This window comes from Oxyura jamaicensis, chromosome 1 (genome assembly GCF_011077185.1).
Source record: "Oxyura jamaicensis isolate SHBP4307 breed ruddy duck chromosome 1, BPBGC_Ojam_1.0, whole genome shotgun sequence".
Lineage (NCBI taxonomy): Eukaryota > Metazoa > Chordata > Aves > Anseriformes > Anatidae > Oxyura > Oxyura jamaicensis.
In genome coordinates this window covers 1023280-1047737 of record NC_048893.1, presented here as the reverse complement: position 1 = coordinate 1047737, position 24458 = coordinate 1023280, and the positions used below count along the sequence as shown (strand labels likewise).

At 53.1% G+C, this 24458-nt stretch overlaps 4 protein-coding genes across 4 annotated transcripts in view; 1 reads left to right on the top strand and 3 right to left on the bottom strand.

Moving 5' to 3' along the window:
• MEST overlaps window positions 1–67 on the bottom strand; it is a 5734-nt gene extending 5667 nt beyond the window's left edge. The window contains exon 1 of the mRNA XM_035332494.1: window positions 25–67. The gene's annotated coding sequence lies outside the window, so the exon portion shown is untranslated. The remainder of the gene's footprint in view (window positions 1–24) is intronic.
• A 320-nt stretch (window positions 68–387) lies between these two features.
• CEP41 (centrosomal protein 41) lies at window positions 388–10477 on the top strand. Its single transcript, XM_035348440.1, has 11 exons — window positions 388–493; window positions 890–953; window positions 1680–1727; window positions 5303–5364; window positions 6476–6545; window positions 6907–7042; window positions 7746–7897; window positions 8210–8277; window positions 8796–8910; window positions 9083–9298; window positions 9765–10477. Exons 1-11 carry the CDS (start codon window positions 461–463, stop codon window positions 9911–9913), a joined length of 1113 nt encoding a protein of 370 aa, XP_035204331.1. The 5' UTR covers window positions 388–460; the 3' UTR covers window positions 9914–10477.
• Window positions 10478–13600: 3123 nt separating this feature from the next.
• LOC118179251 (carboxypeptidase A1-like) lies at window positions 13601–17538 on the bottom strand. The gene is made up of 11 exons (XM_035348431.1): window positions 17344–17538; window positions 17018–17099; window positions 16568–16702; window positions 16385–16486; window positions 16137–16238; window positions 15954–16055; window positions 15720–15830; window positions 15428–15518; window positions 14871–15070; window positions 13988–14072; window positions 13601–13860 (listed from the first exon to the last, which is right to left on the bottom strand). The coding sequence occupies exons 1-11, from the start codon at window positions 17454–17456 to the stop codon at window positions 13673–13675; spliced, it is 1311 nt and encodes a 436-aa protein (XP_035204322.1). The 5' UTR covers window positions 17457–17538; the 3' UTR covers window positions 13601–13672.
• Window positions 17539–18238: 700 nt separating this feature from the next.
• LOC118179267 (carboxypeptidase A1-like) lies at window positions 18239–22863 on the bottom strand. The gene is made up of 11 exons (XM_035348452.1): window positions 22799–22863; window positions 22009–22090; window positions 21418–21552; window positions 20949–21047; window positions 20351–20452; window positions 20014–20115; window positions 19543–19653; window positions 19272–19362; window positions 18957–19156; window positions 18585–18669; window positions 18239–18492 (listed from the first exon to the last, which is right to left on the bottom strand). Exons 1-11 carry the CDS (start codon window positions 22861–22863, stop codon window positions 18305–18307), a joined length of 1260 nt encoding a protein of 419 aa, XP_035204343.1. The 3' UTR covers window positions 18239–18304.
• Window positions 22864–24458: the final 1595 nt, after the last annotated feature.

The window sequence follows — 24458 nt, the reverse complement described above, 5'->3', positions numbered from 1 at the left end:
CCCCCCCCCCCAGCGCGGCCCCACCTGGAGGCCGCAGGCAGCCCAAGCCCCGCCCCCAGCAAGCCCCGCCCCCATCTAACCCAAACCACGCCCCCCACACCGCCCACCAGCACGCCCCGCCCCCGAGCCCCCCTTCCCGCCACGCCCCCTCCGAGAGGCGCCAAGCCCCGCCCACTGCCACCGGGGGGCGTGGCCTCAGCTCCCCGCCAGGGGGCGGGGGGGAGCGCGGCGACCCCCATTCGCGCATGCGCTCTGCTCCCCGAGCAAACCCCGCCCCTTTCTCTCCCCGCGCGTGCCGCCGCGGCGTCTTCCCCGTTGCCTGGCAACGGTTGAGCGGAGTCAAGGCCCGAACGGCAGCGTCCGATTGGCCGTCGGGGGAGGCGGGCGGCCAATCGGGGCGGGGGTTGTTGCGGGGTCGGGTTGGACGGGAGGGAGAGGAGAGGAGAGAAGTGGCGGCAAGATGTCGGGCAGGAGGAGCGGCGGGCAGCCGGAGGTGGGCTCGGGCCGGGGCTTTCTTCCCTTCCTCATCATCATCGTCCTGCTCCTATGGGGCGGGGGGACCTCGGCTGGGGCTCGTTGGGGGGGTTCAGGGGGAGCGGGGCCGGGTTTGGGGGCAGAATTTCAGTTTTTGGGGCTGTGACGGCCCCTAGGGCTCGGTACGCTCTGTGGTGAGGGGCTGCGGGTGCGGGTCGGGCCTTGCCCAGGCTCTGGGCTCCTGTCCGCGAGGGTGGCCGCGTTCTCGTTACCCCCGCTGTCTTTTGGAGCTCTTAAAATGGTCTTGGAGCTCCTAAAATTGCCTTTTCTGTCGTTTTTTTAAAGGCTTTCAGCCTTCCTAGCAGGTGTGTGGCTGTGTATTGACACCCCCGTCTGTTTTTCCCTTTTAAAACAGTATTTAACCAGGCGAATCCCTCAGAACCCTAGGTACCAGCACATAAAAACCCGCCTCGATACCGGTAAGTGGATTTGAGGGGTAAAAACATGGGGCACGGGTGTAAGAGAGCACAAATAACTACAATGCCAGCCGTGTTTTGCCCCAAACGGGCCGTGTTTTGCCCCAAACGGGCCGTGTTTTGCCCCACACACCTGGGTCAGAACTCTCATTGCCATTGTTGTGTCTTCCCTTATTATTTACATCAGGTTCTGATGTGACAGTTTCTGTATGTGAGCTTTTCTTGTGTTAACTAATAACTTAACAAAGGCATTGATCAAAGTAATTACTTGGAGGGTTTCTTTTGAGCTTTTTTTTACTGTTAAAGTGATCGAATTGTACCCGATTTGCTTGTAGTACCCAAACAGATGTTGGGAAGGGGCAGCATGGCCACGTTTGCACTCGAAGCAACGTGGCAGAGGCAGGATTTGGGCACCCAGGTCCTGATTTCGGTCCCCTCAGACAGGGGATGGTAACTTCAAACTCTGTTAATATATGGAGGCACCATGTGCCCCTAGAGAGAGTTGGCAGCTGTGTCCAGCAAGCCCTAGGCTTTTTAACGTGGCTGTCCTTGTGAGAGAAAAGCACTGAGAGGAAAATCCTGATGCTTTGGGTTTATGACAGCCTCATCTTGTGGTGGAGGAGAGTCTGAACTGAACTATTTTATTCTTCCCTTCCTTCAAAACCAAAATGCTTAAGCCTTAGTAGCTCGAGAAAACCGCTAATAACTTGTAACTGCTTTTTGTTACAGGGTGCAGCTTAACAAAATACGTCGAGAAGTTGGAGGAGATCAAAAGAAGTGAGTATCTCTAGTAGTTTCTTTTCTCTCTCTCTCCTCCTGGTAGGGCATTACAGATGTAACTAAAGGTAGGAGACAGACAGATCTGAGAGATTCTGTGAAAAACTTGTGCAGGTCACGTTAGTGAATGGGAACCAGGCAGGAAGAAGTTCTCTGGATTAAGAAAACTAGGCTAGAATCATGCGGGAATGCTCCGACTGCACTTCTGAGGCTTTATTTCAGTTTTCAGTAACAGTACAGCTGAACTTGGGGTCTCCTTTTAGACTTCTGTCAGGATATTACAAAACAGGAGATAGACAAGCTCCTTCCTCTGTCCCTCATCGGTTTTTACCAGCAACGCCGAGCTTTTGAAGGCTTTGGGTTGTTCAGGCTATTGAAAACCCAGCTGACTTCTATTTGTGGCTGTATTCCTCCCGAAAATAAGCTTTTAAAAATGTTTCACTGCTTTATTTTCACCTAACGCCAGGATTATTTTCACATCGAGAGACAGAAAGCTACTGAACCCACACGGGGCATTTATTGATGCGAAAGAGAACACCCCGTAATTAACGGGGGTTAATTAGGATTCTGAATGCTCGCTTTTGGTTCCTAGACCCACTTACGGGGTTCGGGTTGAAAGGGAGGTCACTGATCCATCACAGGACGTGTTTGTGCGGGGCTTCCTGCAGAATGGCCCTTTGTTGCTGTTTGCTTCTGGGAAAGTCGGCAGAGAAGTGCCCTCCTTTGCCAACATCTGGCTAAGGTTTCAGCGCTCAACGCCGGATCGCCACCGCTCTCTATCTGCGCTGAGAATCTTGTTGTGTCGCTGTTGTTGGTCTTAAATCTCCGCCGCGAATCTGATTTCATCTCGTGTAGAGATCTTTTGTTCCAGCGGGGTTCTGGAGCCCAGCAGAAGCTTTCTCATTACGGTGGTGCTCAATGGGCACCTTGTGTTCCCAGGCAATTTAGGAACTTCTCTCCCTCGATTTCTCATGGATAGATGACACCGTTTGGACTCGGCTCTAGGTACCCGGCACAGTCAGCTCTCTGTTTCATGGGTAACGTGAGAGGGAGACTTTACACCGTGAGCCTGCCGTGGAATCAAAAATGATAAGGCAGCTGGAACCCTGATTATTTGTCCTTTGGAGGGCTGGCTTGAGAGGCACCAAGTCTCTTCCCTTTCTGTGGTGTTGCTGAAGCGCAGAGAAGAACTTTTCTGAATATACAGCAAAGTCGTCGCAGCTTGAGACTCGTTCTCTGGAGCAAAATGTCAGAAAATCCAAATGGACACCCCAGGACAGCACCAGGTACCTGGCCTTGCTTGGAAGCAGCGCTGCTGAACCCTCTGCTCGCGGCTCCGAGCATTCAAGTGGGTTTGCTCCAGGTCGGGCTTAGGAATAGCAGCTTTTTTATCCATGTAGAACTGATTTTGGGTGCTAAAGGTAAGGTCGTCAAGGCTTATTCTGGGATAAATAACCCTTGCCTGTGGTTGCAGAAACCATCCAGTCTGCACAGCTGTCCCAGTGAAGGGGCTGGGACAGTGCTGCTGCTTTGTCAGTGTTTGTATCCATCAGTATTTCATAAGCTTTGCTTTTGTTTTTCCCTCTAAATTAAACTAATTCCTTGCTCTCCACAAGACTCACGCTCTTTTTGCCCGTGGATGGGGATTTTGAATAATTTGGTCGTGAGCTACGCGTGGGTTTTGTGATAATTGTCATCACTTCTGAGTTACAGAGGGGATTTCTAACACCCTGAGCTTGAGGCTTGGGACCAGGCAGTTCTGCAAGGACCACGAGGATCATTTGGAAGCCATTTGATGTTCTGAAACCTTGTTTTGTACTTCAGACCCATGGTTTGAAGTGGTCGCCATCCCCTGGCGTCGTTTGGATGGGCACTGTTTTTTCAGAGACAAATTTAGTAGCGCGTTCACTTCTTCGTAGCCTAACAATTATGATGTAGGGCAGGGTGTGGAATTTGGGAACTCTGCTTGCTCTGCATGCTGAAAATGGATTGTCTTGCTTCTTCAGGAAGTATACTTAAGAGATGGGAGTTAAAAACAAATAAAAACAGAGGTTAAAGCTCACGATATCTTGGTGCCTGTCCTGTTACCGTAGCGTGCCCCTCGGCTGTGCGCAGGGAGAATCCTCTCCGAGCAGAATTTCTTTCAGGATGCTCACGGTCCCCTTGTACCAGGAAGAGATTCCAGCCTCCAGCGTCCGCTTGGCTTCTTCTCTATAAAGATGTCATCTTGAGGGTTTCCCTAAGCCAATTCTGGGGCTGCTGCTTGTGTGGTGATCACAGGGGTATGGATGGGAGCCTCTCCCCCCTTCCCCGCATCTTCTTAAGCCGCGGAGAATTCAGCAGATGGCAGGGTTTAGAGCTGCTTAACTGGCTGGATTTGGTAAGTTCCTGGGCTGCGTTATTAGCCCTCTTAGCTGAACAGCTGGGGAGAGAGCAGTTCGGAATATCCTCCAGCAGTTATTTACAATATTAGAAAAACACAAAGGATTTTTCTTATTGAAACAAGAAAAACCCATGAGTTGAGGGGCAGAGCCTGGTAAGCGAGGAGGGGAGGAAAGGAGGAGCAATTTTGTGGGTTTTAGGGAGCTTAGGTTGACTGGAGCTTGGCTTTCTGGGGTTAAAGAGCTGCACACAGAACTTTGTTACTGCTTCCATGCCTGGCACTGAAGGAATCTTGTTCATCTTTGTCTTTCCCCACTAGTACAGGACTGATTTTTATTTTTATTTTCCTTCGTACCCCCCTGGCTGTCTTCTTTTTAGCTGTGACCTTCCCCAGGGATGGGCCTTCCGTTACCTCCCAGGGGAGGTTCTTTCATACCAAGATGTTCCTGCTGATACTTTCCTTAGCTTCCCTCTCTCCTAATCACCCACCTTTTTGTTGCACACCTGAAGGCTCCTCTCCTCCTGGTGCTTCCATCCTCGCCATCGCTTTTCTAGCGCTATTAATCCCTGCTCTGGTTGTTTAGTTGTTCCAACAGGCCGCTTGGTTTTCAGCCTTATGAAAACAAAGACACCTCCTTAGGGATCTGTGTTAACAAATCATAGGAATTAGAATTTGATTGTCAGGTAAAACAAGAAAAAACCTGGACCGTTATTTTCACTAAGATGAAACACTACACCTATAATACTAGAGCTTAGTAGCTTAAAAAGCTTAGGCTGAGGGATGGCCGCGCTCTGATTCTGCTGAAATGTATACAATTAAAAATTCAGGTGAATTAAGTCTTTTGATAGGAGTTTGCAGTCATAGCAGGCTTCAAAGAACAGCAGAGGTGATGAATTCATGAAGCTGCTTCCTTCCCTCAATGAGAACAGAAAGCCCAAAATAAGAGGTTAGAGTGTAAAAGGAACTAAATCTGCATTCTCTGTTTTAATTGTACATGGATGTGATCTCTCTCTGGCAGGGGTTTTCACAAAGCCTTTAGGTTTGCTGCTCTGATCCTTCAGAGCAAGCTTACTGCCCCAAAATCTTACACTTTGAGATCCTACAAAAATAGCCGAGACCGAACCTGTCACCTGGCATCTGCAAAAGCTGACAATTGCTTCAAAATGTTTATCGTTCTGTTTTCTTATTCTAGATTACAGATACAAGAAGGACGAGCTGTTTAAAAGGTTGAAAGTGACTACTTTTGCCCAGCTGGTACGTACAGCTCTTCTCTCTGAAGTCTCTCTCTTGTGAGCAATACTCTTGCGCTTGCTTTACTTAAAGCCTTCTATGTAGTCACGTAGGCTTTTACAATATAGAATTCTTTTGTAACTGAATTCTCCCGCAGCTTCTTATTTTCCTACTTCCTGCCCTCGTAGATTTCCCTTAATAAAAGCAAACTCTACAGGGCAAAGTTTTCAGAGCAGCCAAACTCCTGTAATGGCAAATTGAGGGCTGCAATAACTCTGGCTTTGAAATTTGTTCCCTATTTGTTTGTTTTCTTGTTTTGCTTTTTTTTTTTCCATTCACTTACAGAAGAAAAGGACCACGTAAAGTAGTATTCAAATCTGATTTCATTGAGCTTTGGGTCAAGTAGCCACAGCCTGAAACCCTCCCTAACTGCAGTTATATCTGCAGAATACGGAAGGTTGAGACTTCAAGGCTTTCTGCATATTTTTTTTAACAAATCAAAATATTTAATTGAAAAATCTGATCAGCAAAGAGAGCCAAGTGTTTCTCATGTTGGTGCAATAAAAACAATAAAACAAGACAAGCTTTCTTCTAAGGAGTAAAGGAAAAGGGAAGGTTAAGCTTGCAAATACTGAAGGAGCAGATTTCTGCAGGATTGTATCTTTGGTTACACTGGATTGTCACGACCAAAACCGACTCCCGCTGTCGTGAGGAACTGATTTATTACATGAATGTTGTAGGTCTGCTGTCACAGGCCACTTACACCAGCTGTCTGAGGTTTTCTCCAGGATATATATTCTGAAATGTTTTAGTTGCTGTCAGTGACTGAGCTTCATAAATGTCAGAAAACATCTGACGTACCTGATATCGCCAGCACAGCCTGTCCGGCTTTTCTTTGTCCGAAGGTTGAGTGTTCTTGCTTTTTGGTACGACTTCCATTTAATAAAAAGGCAGAGCTGCAGTGCAGGCCTCAAATACCCAACTGTGATTGACCTTGAAGTCCAGTAGCAGGTACGCTGAGTTAAAGGCGTTTTGGCTGGAGGATTATTTTTCCTTAAGATGATCCCTGCTGTCTCTCAGCGACACCAGTGTGTGTGTGTATCGAGGCATTGTTGCTTGCTTTTGTTTCCTGCAGGTCATCCAGGTTGCTTCTCTATCTGATGAAACCTTAGGAGTGACGAATGAGGAGATCCACAAGCTGGAAGGTAACGACATTCATTGTAAGCACAAAGAGAGAGAGCTGTAGATCACTGTCATATGCTGAACTGTGCCCTGACAGACATAGCTGACTATCCAGCGAGCCTTTTAATCAAGGAGAGAAATAGCATCATCTATGGCCTGCAGCTGCTTGCAGATAGGAAAGACCTCATACTGCACAGTTTATGTTTCTATTGAATGCTTAAAAGTGAGATCCTGAGCTCTTACAAATCGTATGGTTCTTTATTTTTTCCTATGGGGCTCTCAGTAAGTCACTGTAATAAGAGGATGAAGATAAGGCCGGCTTTGAGATGCACTGTGAGACTGAAAATAGAAACCAGGCTTAAAACCTGCTTGTTTTCTTCCCAGATGGTGCTTCTGATGCAGATGCTGAACTCACGGCAGGGACAAACGGGAAAGGAAGCCCCAGTGGGACACCACCCAGTCCAGTCCTGTTCATAAACAGCACAGGAGCTGGGGAATCGTACCGGTCCACACTGCAGAGGTACCTGATGATACCACACAACTTTGTCTTGGCAGATAACTGGTTTTGCCCAGCTGGTTATTTTAAATTGCTATTAGTGGCTTGATATTGTTTTTTTTCTCATTAAAGCCTGTTTTTGCAAGTCTGAGGATGGAACTAAGAGTTGGCAGATTTTCCTGTCTGACTGAGTTTGTTTTGAGGTTGTAACCCAACACTGTTACCACTTGATGGTCGTATGAATGGCTGACAAAGAAATGTTTGTGAGATTCAGTCCAGTTCCCTGGGCTCAAGGATCCATGTCATAAACTGCTCTGATAAACCCAGAAATCTCTCTTCCCAGCGAGCTTAATGGGTTGTCCCGAGACTTGGAGAAAGGATTTCCAAACCCAATGCATCCCTTGTCAAGGAAGAATTTTTCTCCCTCACCTCAAACAAGGTTTTGTAGTCATTTAGGGCATTGAGTAAAACACCTGGACTTGACTGATTTGGAAGAGTATGAAGTGTTCATACGGTGATGTTGTACTGTTTGTTTTTATACAGATAAAAAATGAAATCAGTCTCTTACAATGTACTGGCAAACCTGAAATAGATTCTCTCCGTTTTTTTTGTGCTGTCCTGCTGTATTGGAACATAAACAGGCTCTAAGAGATCCAAAAGCACTTGGGTTAAGAGGTACCGAAGCGTTCAGAGGGAGGCTTGCAGCATAACGCCTTTCCTTTTGCAGTGTGATAAGCGGTGTCGGCGAGCTGGATATAGAAAAGGATGCTCCAAAGAAAGCAGACGCTGAGGCTAAAGACATGCCTTATCCTGACTGCCCCTTCCTGCTTCTGGACGTACGAGACCGAGATGCTTATGACCAATGTCACATTGTTGGAGGTGAGGAGCCGGAGTCCCACCACAGCCTGGTGTCAGCTGGGGTCGCACGCAGCTCTGCGTGTCGTGCTGGCAGGCTTCCTATTTCCCCCCCCCAAAAGCTGGACATCACTTGGATGCAGAATGCTCTCTGCACTCATCCAGCACACCCATCCTTACTGGAAAGGGATGAGGGCACCAAGCTGCTGTTAATCCTTTCGTCAGCAGGTTTCCAAATCTGTTGTACTCTTACAAGCCCCTGTCAGTTGTATTCCAGGCTGTGAGGGTTGGTGTTCAGTAACTGTATCATTTCTCTTTTTTTTTCTTCCTCTGCAGCTTATTCGTATCCCATTGCAACGCTGTCTAGAACCATGAACCCCTATACAAATAGTATTTTGGAATATGTATCCTTTACTTATAAAGTGCTGGAATCAAACAAAAAAATGAAGAATAAAATTGGGGGCATGTCGGTAAGGGCTTTCACAAACAGTTACAGCTCTGGCTTCCTCTCAGCACCTTGACGGGGATTGCCTTTTCTCTGGAGGGCACAAAGAGGATTATTAGCTACGATTAGGCTGCTAACTTCCCAGGTTGGAAGCTTGTGAGGGCTGCAGGGGAAATTTTTCAACCAATTGCCCCTTGCTGTTGCCTGTTACTAACCAGTCTTCATATCAGCCCTGAAACATGTTCAAAGGGCTGCACTGCAGTGGGGATCAGGCTGTGTCCTTCCAGTTTTTTGGTAACCTTCAGCTACTGAGGATCAGTTTTAAAACACAGGTGAAGGGGATGCATTCCTACCTCATACTTGCAAATCAAAAAGGGAATCTCTTTGCCTCCATCCCCACTTGGTTGTCTTCTTTCTGAAATGCCCTGACAGTCACCCTGAGTTTCCAAACGAATCCTTAACTCCTCTGCCTCTCAGAAAAATGCCCATGGAAAAATCATAATTTTGTATGACGACGACGAGAGGCTGGCCAGCCAGGCTGCCACGACCATGTGTGAGAGGGGTTTTGAGAACTTGTTCATGTTATCCGGAGGTAAGGGGCAACGGGTGGGATTTTGGGTGAGCGGGCTGAGTACGAAAGCAAGGATTTTGTGAGCTGGAGGGTGGGAATGGATGGGTGGTCCACCCATTGCTGGTAAAATCTCAAATCTCTGATCCCATCTTAGCTGGTGGTCACCGCTAATAAGCGATCTGTCCGTCTGCAGGCCTGAAAGTCCTTGCACAGAAGATCCCAGAAGGACTCGTCACCGGCTCGTTCCCCCCATCCTGCCAGGGGACAGCTCCCCCTGGATCCGCCCGAAAAAAGGCCGCCCCCAAAGTGCCACCCACACGTGCCGAGAATAAGTGGAGATTTTCTGCAGAAGATCTACAAAAGATTAAGTACTACCTAGAAGAGGAGCATGCTCCTTCAGATACTGCAAGTAAGACTCCGGGATAAATGCTGCAACTGCTTCTTGTAGCCCTTGAGCCTGCCCTGCAGCAGTTCCTTGCTTTGCTATATTCTTTCAGAGAGGTAGCTGGGAGAAGGAGAGGGTGTTGTTTTTTTTTTCCAAACTGAGAAAGAACTACACCGTGCTGATCCCAAAACTAAATCTTCTGTAGCATGATGACAAAATCCTGGTTCTGTGAGCCAGGCAGGCTCCATGCTGCCTATAATGCTTGAATGCCTTTAGGTTTTCCTGGCCATTAGTAGGTTTGGCAAGTTCTTAGCCCTTTTGTTCCTGCACAGCTAGATTGAGACTGCCCCAAAACCCCCAGTGGATTTCTGAAAGGTCTGTGTGTTTAGAGTAAGGGCCAAACAGCCAGCGAGGGGCAGCAGATCATCTTGTGTTGCCGTGCTCCATCACACACACACCTTCATCTGGATTTCTGATCTTTTTTTCGCAGACCGTCTTAGCCGTGGCTCTTCAGGGCGCGATTCCAAGGCGACGACTGTGAGGAGCAGCCCCAGCCTCCCCACCGCTGCTGCCAGCGTGGGGTCTCTCACCACCCGCTCGCTCAGCAGGAGCAGCCTCCAGAACAGGCCGTGGAAATAAGCAGCGGCGTCTCCTTCCACTGAATAAACCAATGTCCAGGTTCTGGGAACCCTGAGCAGTGCAGCCCGTTTGTCGTTTTAGGAATCCACGGGGAAAAGCAGCGGTGGTTTATAAAAGGCAGCTCGGGTAAGGCAGGGGGAGCTGGAAGGGCTGAGGTTTTACAGAAGCAGCGACGTTGGCAAGGCTGCCCTTTAGGTGCCGTGGCAGGACAGGACTGGCGTAACTGATTTTGTGGGGGAGGGAATTTAAACCGGTAGTGAAGCCTGTGACCAGCAGGAACGGTGCTGTGAAATTTGTAGTTCAGACTAAAGAACTTTGTGTCTGTAACACGCTCCCTCCGTGCTGTGCCCAGAACTGCAGGTTGTGCTAGCAGGGGAACACGTGAAGGTCCACGGGCCAGAAAAGCATCTGTGAGCCAAAACCTCGGTGTTTTTTTTAGCAGAGATGCAAATTGCCAAAATAACGGAGAGAGGATTCCGTAACTTCTTTTTTTAAAAAATGTTTATGAAGAGAAGTATTGGTAATAAAGCTGTTTTTGGAAATAATGCCCAGCATGGCACAGTACCGTGACGGTTGTCTTGACTTGTGGGCAATTTGTGAACTAGTTGTGTATTTCTGAAGGTGAGTTGGAGGGGAAAACAACTGATTCTTCTCCATTCTTGTCGGTACCGTTTGACTTCTAACTGTGCTTTATCTGCTTTGTTCTTTGTGCTCCTGTGCTGTGTTTTGGGCTCTGAATAAGTGAACTGAGTGGGATTTTTAGCTGGCTCTTACAGCGAGATCAGCTGCCGTGCCCCTCTTCCAGATGTGCAAGCAGAGTTGTGTCCCTGGTTCGACTGCACACCAGTGCTTTCTCCATTTTCCTACTTGGATGGCTTCTTTAAGGTTAGGGTGGCTGAAGGGAAGTTTTCTTTTGCCCTCTCACTGGGTCCCTACAACCTAGAAGGGAGACAAATCAGGTTACCGAACAGGACGTGAAGATTTTGTGGAAAACCAGTGTCGCAGCTCTCATCAGATCGGTGCTTTCAAATTACCAGTATTGCCTGGGTGAGTGACCTAGAAATCATCTGAAACTCAGTGAAAAAAATAATGAAGGGTGCGGAGAAAGCAGAACCAAGGTTACCTGCGTTTGTAGATGGTCGTGGAGAGATCCTGCTCCTCTCGGCTCCTCTTGCCTTCACCTAGAGTGTTGCTGAGCTTTATCTGGCTTTGGCTTCTTGGTCTTCACTGTGTGTGTTTTTTTTCCCCCCCCCCCCTCTGACATAGGCAAATGATCTTTAACAGACCCCTAATTTCACTCCTGGTGCAGGTCGTAGGGGAAACTTAAGGTGAAAGGGCAAGGTGAGAGAAATCACAAGTGACTCCCAGTTTATCAGTTTAAGGCTCAGCATCCATGAGGACACTTACCTCAACCTCTCTTTGTACCTCTGCTACAGGAGTGAGCTTTGCCTTCTGTACCCGTGACCCCTTGGAATGGGCAGGATAATCCCTGTGAAAGCAAGGAAGAGGTTGTATAACCAGCTGCTTTTCTGCTTCTGGACTACTCTTTTCAGATTCTTTCACTCCTCTTAGTGACAAATACTGGTAGTAGAACCACAGAATTCAGCTCTGTCTCTCTCTGTAAGTCTTAAACCAGAGAAGTGCTCACACAGGTGAGATTCCTGTGCCAGGGACTGGCAGGCTCGTTCTGATGAGAGCCATAAGCTCAGACCTCTGCAGAGAATTGCAAAGCGACCAGCACAAACCTCCCACGCTGTGTAGGGCTGCCCTGAGGGGTAGAAAAAGGGGAGAAAGGAAAGGCAGAGCCACATTAAAAATATCCTGAAGGACTATGCATACCGCAGAGTCGAATGCCTGTGTTTTCAAATATGGATCTCTATATGTAACAAAAGCTGATTGCTGTGAGGTATCTTAAAGCCCTGAGCTTCCCAGAGAACCCTTGAATGGTTAAAGTTGTGCAAAGCAGCTTTAATCTGGACAAGCTGCCCTTCCAACCCATCCGCATAGGATCACCTCATGTCTTGAGTTTCCACAGGGATGTATGCTTGTACTTAGTGCTGCAAGAGGCAGGCTGGTCAAGTGTAAACACCCAAATAAAATAATAAAAAAATGGGGTTGTCTGCGTCTTAGTCTTATTTCTTCCTGTCCCTAGGAAGCTGAATTCATCTCGCTATTTAATGAACTGCTCTGCTTTCTTGCACTCAGGCATCATCATGTTTCTGGAGGATTTGGAGCTGTAGGTGTATCTGTTTTGAATGAAGCAGCCTGTCTTTCCAGGTCAGTCTGGTGGCACTGCAGTGTCACCTCTGGGGAGAGAAGTGTTTGTTTAAATGGGCTGAGACCAAAGCAGGAGCTGCAGAGGCCTTGTCCTTGTCCACACTTTTCTTCACTTGTGGTCTAGGGGAGTGGACTCACCTCTCAGGGCTTTAGTTTCTGGCTGATTGCATTACTGGCTAGATGTCCCCTTAAAGCTTTCAAAAGAGTCTGATACTGAAGCATCGTGGAAATGCCACCTGTAGCTTTGAATGTTGGGGTATAGTGGGGTTTGTACAGCTGCGTATTTTGATCTTGATGTCCCAAATCAGCTGCTCCTTCCTTGTCTAGAGGCAGCTCCATGATAATGTCACTGGAAAAAAAAAAAAGCACTGAACCTACCAGGCAGCTCCTGCGCAATTCAGCTGGCAGCTTGTCTAGGCTGGTTGATCAAGTAGCAGCGCTTTTCAGGCAAGATAGCTGAAGGTGAATGCGCAAGAGAGGGCTAAGAGCATTTATGTGCTTGAAATGCAGCAACCAGCACAGCGTTCAGGTCCCACCAGCATGGGGGTAGGAGGCATTTCAGCTCCCTGGGTACGTGGAGATGGTGGTACAGAGGTAAGGAAATAAAATCACATGCAGCTGAAAATGGAGATGAGAGTCAGGGTCGTGAGTGTGGCCTGAAATGAAATCCTCCAACCACTGGATAGCAAAATCAGAAGGATCTGAAATCCCTGGATGCTCAGGACTACGTGAAACCCTACTGCTGAAGCAGAGGGGCAAAACTCTTGGAGCTGTTTATAATCCTCCTAATCCAGGGCACCAAAGCAAGAACTGGACGTGCTTTCCTGTCGCCCTACTGTCTTGATGGATTTGTATATTTTGGACTTTTGATTTGGTATTGCTTGGAGGGGATGGGTGCAGTCAGGTTCTCTATAGTCTGGGAGTTTTAAATGTTTAATAAAAAGTAAATGATGTATGGTTGAGTTCCTTTTTCTCAGTTTGAAGAGGGTCTGTGGGGGGCTGGGCTCACCTCGCGCAGGGATCGCAGCAGGTGAGGAGCAGTTCTAACAGTGCTGCAAGTTGGTGGTTGACCACCAAAACACACGGAATAAATCTTGATAACCTGCCCTGGGCACACCCCAGAGCCGCCTTGGCTCCTGGGGATGGTGCACACCAGTCCTCCTGGCACGGCTGCAGTATCTGAGGTCTCTGCTTGCCCAGTATCCAGCTGAGCCTCTCCCCCTCCATCCTCTGCTCTAGCAGGGGGAAAACAAGAACTTTCCTTTTGTGTCCCACTGCTTTCATGTCCTTAATCCATCCTCCTGTGGGCCTGCTGGGCCAACACACCCTCTTCATATTGGCCACCCTCAAGAGCACTGAACAACTTTTTGACACGATTGGAAAAAGGGAACCCACAACAAAAGGTGTTTCTCTCATTCTTTCTAGCAATTTATTGCATTCTTCTCCCCAGCTGTGTCAGACACCGCTCAGCTCCGGCTCCCGCTAGTAGAGGTGTTCGCGCGTGTGGCGCATGATGACCTTCAGCGCCAGCCACGTCTCCTGGGCGGTCGGCACGATCTGGCTGGCGGGCAGCAGGAACCCATAGCGCCCCGTGTCCCGCAGCTCGAAGGTGAAGGAGTACTTAATGCCCTGATTGTACGTCCAGTCGATGGTTCCTCCGCTCGCTTGATCTTCGGGGGGTTGGGGAGAACAGCAAAAATGGTCACTCTGCATTGTAGGGTTGTGTGGGGAGGTGTCCCCCCGTCCTGGGCAAGGGGATTTTGGTTTACGCGGGAGCGGAGCAGCCCCGTTACTTACAGATGGTGCTGATGATGCTGCCGTACTTGTACTTGGTGCCGTACAGAGAAGACAGAGCAGCGACAGCCTCCTCAGCTACCTGGTGCTGGGTGGGGGGGACACAGAAGGGAGAAAGATGAGGTGGGGAAGGCCTGGGGCAGCCTTCAGAAAGAGGTTTTACACTCGTGCCATGGGCAAAAACAATGCCAGGAAACTAGAGTTTGTTTAGGCTACAGCCTTTGAGCTTTTCCAAACTCCCCAATCAAATTCCTTTCACAAAGTCTAATAAAACAGGGCTAATAGGGCTACAAAGATGGTGAAGGGCCTGGAGGGGAAGATGTATGAGGAGTGGCTGAGGTCACTTGGCCTGGTCAGCCTGGAAAAGAGGAGGCTGAGGGGAAGCCTCATGGTGGCCTACAGCTTCCTCACAAGGGGGAGCGGAGGGGCAGGCACCGATCTGTTCTCTTTAGTGACCAGTGATAGGACCCAAGGGAATGGTGTCAAGATGCGACAGGCGAGGCTGGACATCAGGATGTGATTCTTCACCAGGAATGTGGTGGTGCACTGGAACAGGCTCCCCAGGGACGTAGTCACAGCACCAAGCCTGTTGGAGTTTAAGAAGCATTTGGGCTGTGCTCTCAGTCATACGGTCTGAATTTTAGGGTAGACCTGTGTGGTGCCAGGAGTTGGAATCGATGATCCTTGTGGGTCCCTTCCAACTTGGGATATTCTATCATTCTATGAATAGCCTCAGCTTGGGTGAGGCCCTGGGGGCTGGCAGAGAAGCCAGGGCTTCTTCCTGGCTTGCCAGTGACCACTCTGGGTGCAGGATGGAGGCCCCTCAAAGGAGGAAAGCAGCCTCACGGTGCCCAGGTCCCCATCAAACTTCCACACCAATCCCTACCAGTTCCTCCTTGTCAGGCACGGGGGTGGTGGTGTAGCCATAGGGGTAGAGCAGGAGCTGGGAGTAGCTGTGGATGGAGATGAAAGCCTTGATGTTCCCGTGGTTCTTCACAAAGTTCACGATGGCCTCCACCTCAGGCTCTGAGTCGGCGTAGGGCCCGTGGTACGTCTCTGAGCAGGGGTTGCTGCTGGACCCAGAGCCTGTGGAGAAAATGCGGGGTGGGTGTTTGGTAGCTTTGGTGGCACGTGGGTGGCTCGGAGAGTCACAAGAGTAAAGGACCTTTTCCATTTACAAGCCCAAGAGCTTCTCCCACCCCTTGGCTGCTTGGTGGCCAGAGAGGAGCGCTCCACCTAGACGTTTGCACAATGGTTCCCATTTGTGGTCCCTACCATACTGGTCACTAGGGGACACCAAAGCCTTGGTAGAGCCCAAACCCACGTCTTGGCCAAGGAGAGCAAAGCCCAGCCCTTCCCCAGAGACAGCAGAGAATCTCTCCAAGCCAGAAATGTCCTGGAGGGTGCAACCACCCTCTGTAGGGTCAACGGGAGAGTTCTGACCTCCAAAACCTGCGTTCCAGTTGCGGTTGGGGTCCACACCGACGCAGAGGGAGCCTGACCTCTTGGACCTGGTCTTGCGCCACATGCGGTTCTGGAAGGGCAAAGCCACCTCAGCCCGTGCCCAGGGCTGGGGCTCCACCAACCTTGGGCAGAAAAGCCAAAGCCGTGTTTGGGGTGGGACACTAATGGGTCACAGCTGTCCCCTTTCCACCCGGGGGAAACGTGGACAAGTAGGCCTTGAGCTTGTCAGTGCTCCCACCCTGCTCGCCAGCCCCGGTCAACGTGGTGGTACCGTGGTGTGGGTGAAGACGAAGCCGTCTGGGTTGGTGACAATCTCCAGGAAGATGTCCATCTGGTCCAGGATGGAGGCCAGAACTTCATCTTTCTCCTGATCTTGGACAATCTAGAGAGGGTGGCAGTTTGGGGCTTGCTGGAGCACCATGGGGATGGCCACATGGTGCTCGGGGGTGCTGTAGGGCCTTGTGGCCCTTTGGGGACATGAGACATGGCCAGGAGGTGCCCGTACCTTCTTGGCGAACCAGACGCCGCTGGCGTGTGTCACCCACTCGCGGGAGTGGATGCCGGTGTCGATCCAGATGGCCGGGCGGTTCGTCCCCCCTTTGCTGAACTGCAAGAGCAGAAAGGGGGCCGTGGGGGAACCACCTGTGGTCCTGGGACCCGCTCACCCCACAAACCCCTTCTGCTTTACCTTGAGCACGTAGAGGGGGCGGTTTTCTGTCGTCCGGCCGATCTCAAGCTTGCTGACCAGGTTGGGGTTTTCAGCCACCAGCAGGTCCATGAAGGCGTAGATCTGGGGGTGGGAGAGGGATTGGGAGGCCAATGAATGGCCCCTGCAGTTGGAGCAAGCCCCTTGGCAAAAGCAATTCCAGCACATTTTTTTTTTTTTTCCCCAGAAAATGCCCCAAATCTTGTGCTTTCCCACCTGCAGGATATTACCTCGTCCAGGTTGTGGTAGCTGCTGTAGTCAAAGGCATCGGTGGAGAGCGGCAGGAGCCGGCGGCGGCGAAGCATCTGCATCTGCTCGCAGTCCACCAGCGCCTGGGGGACACGGGGCAGGGTGAGACCTCGTCCCCCGCCACGCTGAAACCCTCACCCCCCACTGCCAGCACCACCACTGACCTGCACATCCTCGATCATGATGGAGTAGGGGACGCCATTGGCCTCCAGGTGGGCTTTGAGAGGCTGCAGGCTGGAGAAGGGCACGCGGACATCGACCGGGTCCCCGGTGCCACGGGGAGTCAGCCAGAAATCCAGCTGGGAGGGGGAGAAAATGAGATGGGGGTGGGCAGGATCCTTGGCCTTGGGTTGTCCACCCATGGGACTTCATCCCTCCCCACCACCACCACCACCCATGGGACATCATCACCCTGTCCCCAAGCCTCTACCCTGAGCAATACAGGGTTAACCCCTCTCCCATCCCCAACAGCACCCCAAAATAGGGCACGGGCACCCCAACGAGACATCATCTGTAACCCACAGCCATCCCTGCTCTGTTCCGTGGGTGCAAAGCAAGGGACAAAGGTGAGAGGGGGCAAAACCTCCCCCACCCTGCCCTGCAGCACCCAATACCTGCAGCTCCTCCAGGTCCTGCAGCTCCTGCACCCTCCTCAGCTCCGCGTCGCTGCTGGGGATGATGCGCAGCACCTGGTGCCTGTGGGGTCAGATGGTGCTGGAGGGGCAAAGCTCCAGCACTCAGGGGTCCACCATAGCCCCCTCCCCATCCCATCCCACCCCATCCCATCCCATCCCATCCCATCCCATCCCATCCCATCCCCATTCCCCCAGTGCCTGTGTCCCATTGGGGCTAAACCAGCCACTGTCCACATCCTGGACCCCGTCCCCAACCCAGATGTGTCCCCATCCCGGCCACCCCCACCAGCCAGACCTCCCCCTACCCAACAAAATCCTCGGTGGCAACAGCCGCTGCCACCAGGGCAGCCAGCAGCAGGAGGACCTTCATTTCCAGCTGAAAGAGCTCGCCCCACGTCCCTGCAGCACCTCGGGGCATCTTAAATCCTGACAGTCCCCAGCCCGGCCCCCGCCAGCTGTCCCAGTTCCCAGGGCCCTGGGAAGGCTCCGGCTGGCACCGGTCAAGGTTGGGCACCGCGGCACTGTCGGCTCCGGTGAAACTCGTCCTGGGGAGCTGGGAACCGGCCGGGGCCGTCGGTGACTCAGCCGGCGGCGGGGCAGGACGTGGGGAGGTGACGCCGGGAGCCGGATCCCAAATCCCACCGCCCACGGGGCCGGCCGTGGCTCAGTGCTACGGGGAGAAAAAGGGCAAAACCGGGCTGAGAAAGGTGCAGGGTGCGGGTTTTCTCACGAGCCCAGGGTCCCGAGCGCGGCTGTGTTTGCTTGTTGGGGGAGGGATTGGGTTAAAGGTTGGTGTGGGATGGAGATTAGGGAGGGTGCCGGTTGTTCCGGCCGGGAAAAATTATAGAGGAAATTCCTGGAAGCACTTTGCACCCAGAAATGTCCCCACTTGTCCCCGAGGGTGCCAGCCCCAAGCAAAGGGAGGGATTTTGTGGAGGTGCTGCCCCAAAAGCCACAGAGCTGGGCTCAGCCGCCCATGCTCTCCTGCGCCCCTTGGGGTTGTTGGTCCCAAAGGACGGGGACGCGGTGGGGCTGCTGGTGGCATGGGGATGGGGACGTGCAAGGACAAAGCAAAAGGGAAGGAATAAGGCCCCCCAAGGGCTCAGAATCCTTTTTTCACCCTTTTTTTTCCCCTTTCATTGAGATCTACCATGGAAAAAATAATACGAAAGGGCTAGGCTTCAACCATAAAGAGTCTGTGGGATTGTTTATTGAGACCAGTGGCGGGGCCGGACCGATGAGAGGGGGGTTCTCCTCCCCACGGGCTCAGTACGGGTGCTGCTGGACGTGGAGTATGATGTCCAGCAGCGCCGGCCACGTCTCGGTGGCGGTGGGGATGATCTGGCTGCTGGGCAGGAGGAAGCCGTAGCGCCCCGTGTCCCTCAGCTCGAAGGTGTAGGAATATTTCACCCCGTTCTCGTAGGCCCAGTCCACGGTGGTGCCGGATGCCACGTCTGCGGGGAGAGGAGGCGAGACGCGGCCCCAGTGAGCGGTGGCATCTCCGTGGGGAGGACGGAGATATGTTGGGGAGGGGGGACACACTCACAGATGGTGTCCACGATGCTGCCGTAGGTGTATTCCGTCCCGTACACCGCGGCCAAGTCGTCCACCGCCTTTTTGGCCAGCTCGTTCTGCAACAGAAAACCCCCAAAGCACTGAGAGCTGGTGGACCCAGACTGTGTTTCCATCTCCTGGGGGCAGCAGAGACCCTGGGGCACCTTCCCCACATCCTTCCCCACCCCTTCTGCACTTGCTTTTCCCCAGAACACCCTTAATTTTTGGCAGACACGAGGCACATCTTGCAACCCCCATGAGACCAGGGAGACGATGGGTTTCAGCGTTCAGGTTGCACCTAATGAGAGGTCCAGGGGGGTCCTGGTGCTTTCAGCCCCACCTCGACGTTTTGGGGTCATCTCACCAGTTCCTGGTAGTCAGGCGCAGGCGTCCTCTTGTAGCCGTAGGGGAACATCAGCATCTGGGAGTAGCTGTGGATGGAGATGAGGGCTTTCACATTCCCGTGGCCAAGGATGAAGTCCACGATGGATTTCACTTCGCTCTCGGAATGGGCATAGGGGCCGCGGTAGGTCTCGGAGCAGGGGCTGCTGCTGGAGCCGGCGCCTGGGGCAGGGTGGAGGAGATGCCATGAACCGAGGGGAAGGGTTTTTATACCTGGCTTTGTCCCTTCTGGCAGGAGGATCCAACGCTTCTCAGCGTGGGGCATCCCGTGCCTCACCTCCGAAGCCCGCGTCCCAGTTTCGGTTGGGGTCCACGCCGACGCAGGAGGAGCCAGCGTTGATGGACCGCGTCTTTCGCCACATGCGGTTCTAGGAGCAGACGGGTGAGACCACAGGGACGTGAATCCCTGCCCCAGCCTCCCCATGACGGGGTGAAGCCACCTCTGCTGCCAGCCCAGGTGAAAAGGGACGTGCCTGAGCACCCAAACCCACGTGTGCTGGAGCCCAGCACCGGGACGAGTCCCCAGCTCACGGTGTCCCCACACTCACGGAGCTGTGGGTGAAGGCGTAGCCATCGGGGTTGGTGACGATCTCGAAGAAGATGTCCATGCTGTCCAGGATGGACGTGATGGAGGGATCCCGGCCATATTCCTCGGCGAGCTGCAAGAAGGAGCAGGAGCTGCCTCAGGGCCCCAGGGGGTGAGAGACGCAACCGAGCAGCACCATGGAAGGTGTTGAAAGAGGGCTCAGGTAGGAAGAGGAGGAACTGGAGATGCTGCAGGGTTTGTTCCCCATCGGGTCCAACCACAGCACCCAGGAGGTGGCTTTGGTTTGCAATTTCTGCCCTTCCTTTACCAAGGTCTTTGCCATGTGTGGGCCCATGGACGGGGGACGCCGTCCTATCACATCCCCGAGATCTTTGGGTTGTTCCCCTCCTCTCGCAGCCACCCCAAACCCATGGCCGGGCTGAGCCCGTGGAAATACCCCACGTAGACATCGACGTCCCCATCGTGGGGTTACCTTGTTGGCCGTCCACACGCCGGTGGCCTGGGTGACCCACTCGCGCGAGTGGATGCCGGTGTCGATCCAGATGGCCGGCCGGTTCGACCCCCCGGTGCTGAACTGTGCGGAGAGAGCAGGATGTGACCCCAGGGCCCACCCGGTGCCAGGCTGGAGGAGGTTGGGGCCACCTCTGGAGGCCACCAGCAGGGTGCTCAGCACCACCTTCAGGCGGCTTCTGAAGCTCTCCAAGGAGGAGACCCCACCACCTCTCCCCACCACCGTGCCAGGGCTCAGGCTGGGTGCTTGGGGACCCCTGGGCAGGATGAGGATGAGGTGAGGCTGCCCCCAAACTCACCTTCAGCACGTACAGGGGTCTCTTCTCGTAGCTCTCACCAATCTGGATCTTGCTGACGAGGCCAGGATGATTGGCCACCAGGGTGTCCAGCCAGTCGTAGATCTGAAAGGAGGAGTTGCTGGGTCATGCGGCTCACCCGGGTTTTTCTTTTCTGTTTTTAGGGTGTCTGGCACCAGACACAACATGCAAAGCTTCCCTGGAGAAGATCTGGTGCTTCCCTGGAGAAGACCTGGTGCTCAGGGCTGAGTATAAACCCTTTGTGCAAGCAGGGAGGTTGGTGGACAACCAGGTGAATGGTAGGGAAAAAAAATCTCCAAGATCCCCCAACACCGTCACAGCCTCCATCAGCCACCCACCAGGACAGGTTTTGGCCCCAAAATGAAGTTGAGGACATCTCCCAGCAAGTGCTGGCAGAGGCCAAGCTGCATGCGCATGCACGAGGAGGGGTTCCTGCTCTCCGGGCTCTACAAAAACCTCCACCCAAGGAGGGCAGAAGTGTCCCAAGGGTCTCGCTGCCACCGCCACCAACGTCACCCCGTGGACACAACCATGGCACGGCCCCAGGAAGGTGAAGGGAACGCTCTGCAGAGCAAAGTACCTCGTCCAGCGTGTGGTAGGAAGCGAAATCGAACGTGCCAGCGCTTCTCTCCCGCCCCCTGGCCAGCATCATGGTTTTCTTTTCCTCGTCCAGTAGTTGCTGTTAGAGGAAATAAATCCACAAAGCGGGCTGGGAGGAGCCGGGGTTGGTGCAGCTCATTTTGTGCATGCAGGTAGCACCGTGCAATTCATTTTCTATCATCAGGGAAGGAAATGGGAGGGCAGGTGAACGCGGTTTGCTGGGAAACTGAGACCTCAGAAGTCTGGGGCAGCCCTGTTTTTTTTATAGGGGCTGTTTATAGGGAGAAGCATCAAACCCAGCCCCACAGAGCCCACGTCTTCCCTCCAAAGCCCCATCATCTCCACCCCGCCGGTGGGTTTTGCAACTCTGCCTTCTCCACCCATCGTCATTTCTTCCAGCTCCTCGGGCTTCCCACCTCTCTCTCACCCCCTGTTGGGGCTGCCCTCACCTGCACGTCCTCGATCATGATGCTGTAGGAGATGCCGTGGGACTCCAGGAAGATTTTGACCGCTTGCAGGCTGGGGAAGGGCACGCGCAGGTCGGACGGGCGCCCAGGCTTGGTGGGGTCACGCCAGAAGTCGACCTGATGGGGACAAGAGGAGGCATTTCTGCTGCCTTGAAGGATCTGGGAAGGTCTTTGGACAGGTTTTGGGACCAGGAGGGCTTGGGGACCCCTCAACAGATCTTCTACAGAAATGTGTTTCAGCCCAGGTGGCTTGTTGGCTGCAGATGTACCTCTGAACAACAAGGATTTGTGAAGTGGGCAGCTGTGAGGAGACACTGGGGTCACCGCATCTTTAATTCCATAAAGGTAACTCCAGAAATCAGGCTGGGGGTGCAGATACTGCCCCCCATCACCGATCCATCTCGCACTGCCTAAATCGTCTGCCAGGATTCACTCCCCCGGAGCAACCAAGGCAAACGCAGCAGGCGCACGGGCATTTCATAACTCAACCAAAAACCAACCAACCAACCCAAAATCTCGATATTACAGCAGGAGATGCTCGGGGCTGGCTCGCGGGGCACCGGCGCGGCTCACCTGCAGGTCCTCCCGCTGGCCCAGCGCCCTGAGCAGGGCAATCTGCTCCTCGTTGCTGGCCGTAACGCGGAGAACTTGGTCCCTGCAAGGAGTCAAAGCCATCAGCGGGTGGGGGGGACACAAGGGAGGACAGGGGGACACAAAGGAGAGTGGTGTGAGCAGCAGAGCCCAGCCCCGAGCCACCAACGTGGCCCCAAGCGTGGGCAGGGTGGAAGCTCGAGGTGGCTCTGACGGGACTGCAGCAGCAGCAATCGCGTTGGTTATTAGAGGTTTGGTGTGGAGTGGGGAAAATGCACGTTCAGAACGGCTGGCACGGGAAAAAAAGGAAGCGTTGGAGAGCCCGAAGTCCTCTCAAGCCTTCCTTTGGTCACGAGAGGGGCTAAAGTCATAGGGAATATCTAAGACAGGCTCAGCGTCAGCCGGAGAGGTTATTTCTGTTAAACGATAGAGCAGCCGCCTTGATCGTGGTGATTTATAATATCGGGGGAGGTATTTCAGGAGACTCGTAATGAAACAAAACCTGCTAGCAAAGCTTTGTGCTTGAAAAAGTGAACGGCTCCACAGGCAACGAGCTCACTCTGCTGAGGCTCACCTCTCCCGAGGGTCTGAGCTTCCCTGGAATACCCCAAGGTGGAATGTTCCTCCCCTGGGGAACACTCACAGCTTCCATCAGCGAGGGAAACACCTAACGGGGCTTTTTATTTTCTCATTCACAAGGGCGCAGGCAAGCAGGATCCATCCCCGTCCCCCATGGGGGCTGCAGCGCGTCCCTGCTTTCGGCAGGACTCACCCCACAAAAAGCTGCTCGCTGAGGGCAGCCACCACAAGGGCGGCGAAGACCAGGAGGACCTTCATGGTGAGCGGACGCGGACGAGCCTCGGCCCCCGAGGGCATTTGCAGTCCCCCTATATAGTCCCCCAGGGGCACTCACGGACCTCCCCACCAAGGCCACCTCTGCTGTTCCTGCAGGGCTGGCAGCTACAAAAAGATAAGCCAGGGACGGCTTCCATGAGCCCAAATGTTTGCTTTATTTGGAGGAGTCAACAAAAGAGCGGCCAAGCTGGGGAGGATCTGATAACATCTTCCTCGGGGCTCGGGTGCTGGCGCAGGTGGTGCAGGAAGACACGTGCACCCCAGCTGGGTGTGAAAGGGGAAGGTGCCGTGCTCAGGGGTCCTTCAGGGTTCCTTAATGCACAGCTGTGGGGTTCCTGGCCAGGAAAACCCTACATGATGTTGGTGAGCTGGTCCCAGCACAGAGGTCTTCATTTAGGTGGTTCGCGGGGTGGGATGGGACCTGAGGAGGTCTGAGGTCCGTATGCGACCTCCTGGCCCACGGAAACTCATCTCGGGGTCAGCCCAGCTCCTTCCTCGTTGGGTCTTGGAGCCCTCCAAGGATGGAGACCACGCAGCTCCTCTGGGCGACGTGTTCCACTGCTGCACTGTCCTGGTGGAAAAGCTTTTCCACCCATCCATCCTGACTCTCCTGTTCCAGCTGATGCCGTTGTCTCACCCACCACACATCGCAGTGGAAATCCCGGTTCAATTTTCTCAATAATCTCCTCACAGGGACGGGAGGGCCGCTGTTAGGTGCCCCCACCCTGAAGCCATCTCATCTCCAGGAGCAGCCCATCTCCCTCAGCGTCCTGTCATGATCCAAGGCTTCCTCTCTCTCTGGGAGGCCTCCACCGGCCTTGCTCTGGGTCTTGTTGGTACCGAGGAACCCAAAATTGGATGCCGCTGCCATCAGGCCACACGTTTACAAGACGAGGAGCTGGGTGGCCTCGAGACACGGGTGCTCGGATGGGGCTTTGCAGGTCTCCAACCTCACCCAGCACCCAAGGCAGGGGCCCTGCACCACCAGCAGCAGCAGGTCGGCCGGATCCTGGAGCTGTGTGCCCCGAGTCCTGCCCGCCAGCGGGGTTTTACCTTTCTCACCAGCTGGAGGACAGGGTTTTGGCAGGGTGGGGTCAGTTTGGAAATTGGGTGCAGGGAGCGTTGGCTGCCCCGTGCCCAGGTTTGCGTTCCCGACTGGCCACGTTGAACCCAACGAGGAACCCACGTGGCGCTGCCCGAGGTCTCAGCTGCACCTCCGCCTCCCTTTCCCTGCCAAAAAGTCTGCGCGAACATTTTACCCGCTCGCTTCAGGTGTGTTTGCTCTCCTGCCACGCTCCCAGAGCAGTGAGTAACTCGCCAGCTGCTGGGGGATTAGGAGACATTGCGATAAACCTGTTAGACCCGGTACCTGCTGCACCCCAAGCAGGGATTGCTAATCTCAGATCCTTTCGTGGCTCCCATGCAGGGCCATGAGCTGTGTGCTCTTAATCCCCAAGAAATGAGCAGGCTGAGCAGCAAAACAAGGGAGGCAGGCGCTCAGGGGACGCCCTGGCCATGCAGGGTGAGAGCAGGCGTCCTCCTGCCCTGGTTCCCGCTGACTGTGCCCACCGGGGAGG

Coding starts and splice junctions, on each gene's coding strand:
- LOC118179267 (XM_035348452.1), bottom strand. CDS start 22,863: ATGAAGGTCCTCCTGGTCTTCGCCGCCCTTGTGGTGGCTGCCCTCAGC. Junction 21,048..21,417: donor TCATGATCGAGGACGTGCAG/GTGAGGGCAGCC, acceptor TTCCTCTAACAG/CAACTACTGGACGAGGAAAA. Junction 19,157..19,271: donor CTGGGACGCGGGCTTCGGAG/GTGAGGCACGGG, acceptor ACCCTGCCCCAG/GCGCCGGCTCCAGCAGCAGC.
- LOC118179251 (XM_035348431.1), bottom strand. CDS start 17,456: ATGCCCCGAGGTGCTGCAGGGACGTGGGGCGAGCTCTTTCAGCTGGAA. Junction 16,703..17,017: donor AGGACCTGGAGGAGCTGCAG/GTATTGGGTGCT, acceptor TCCCCCTCCCAG/CTGGATTTCTGGCTGACTCC. Junction 16,487..16,567: donor TCATGATCGAGGATGTGCAG/GTCAGTGGTGGT, acceptor CGTGTCCCCCAG/GCGCTGGTGGACTGCGAGCA.
- CEP41 (XM_035348440.1), top strand. CDS start 461: ATGTCGGGCAGGAGGAGCGGCGGGCAGCCGGAG. Junction 7,043..7,745: donor TACCGGTCCACACTGCAGAG/GTACCTGATGAT, acceptor TTCCTTTTGCAG/TGTGATAAGCGGTGTCGGCG. Junction 9,299..9,764: donor TGCTCCTTCAGATACTGCAA/GTAAGACTCCGG, acceptor TTTTTTTCGCAG/ACCGTCTTAGCCGTGGCTCT.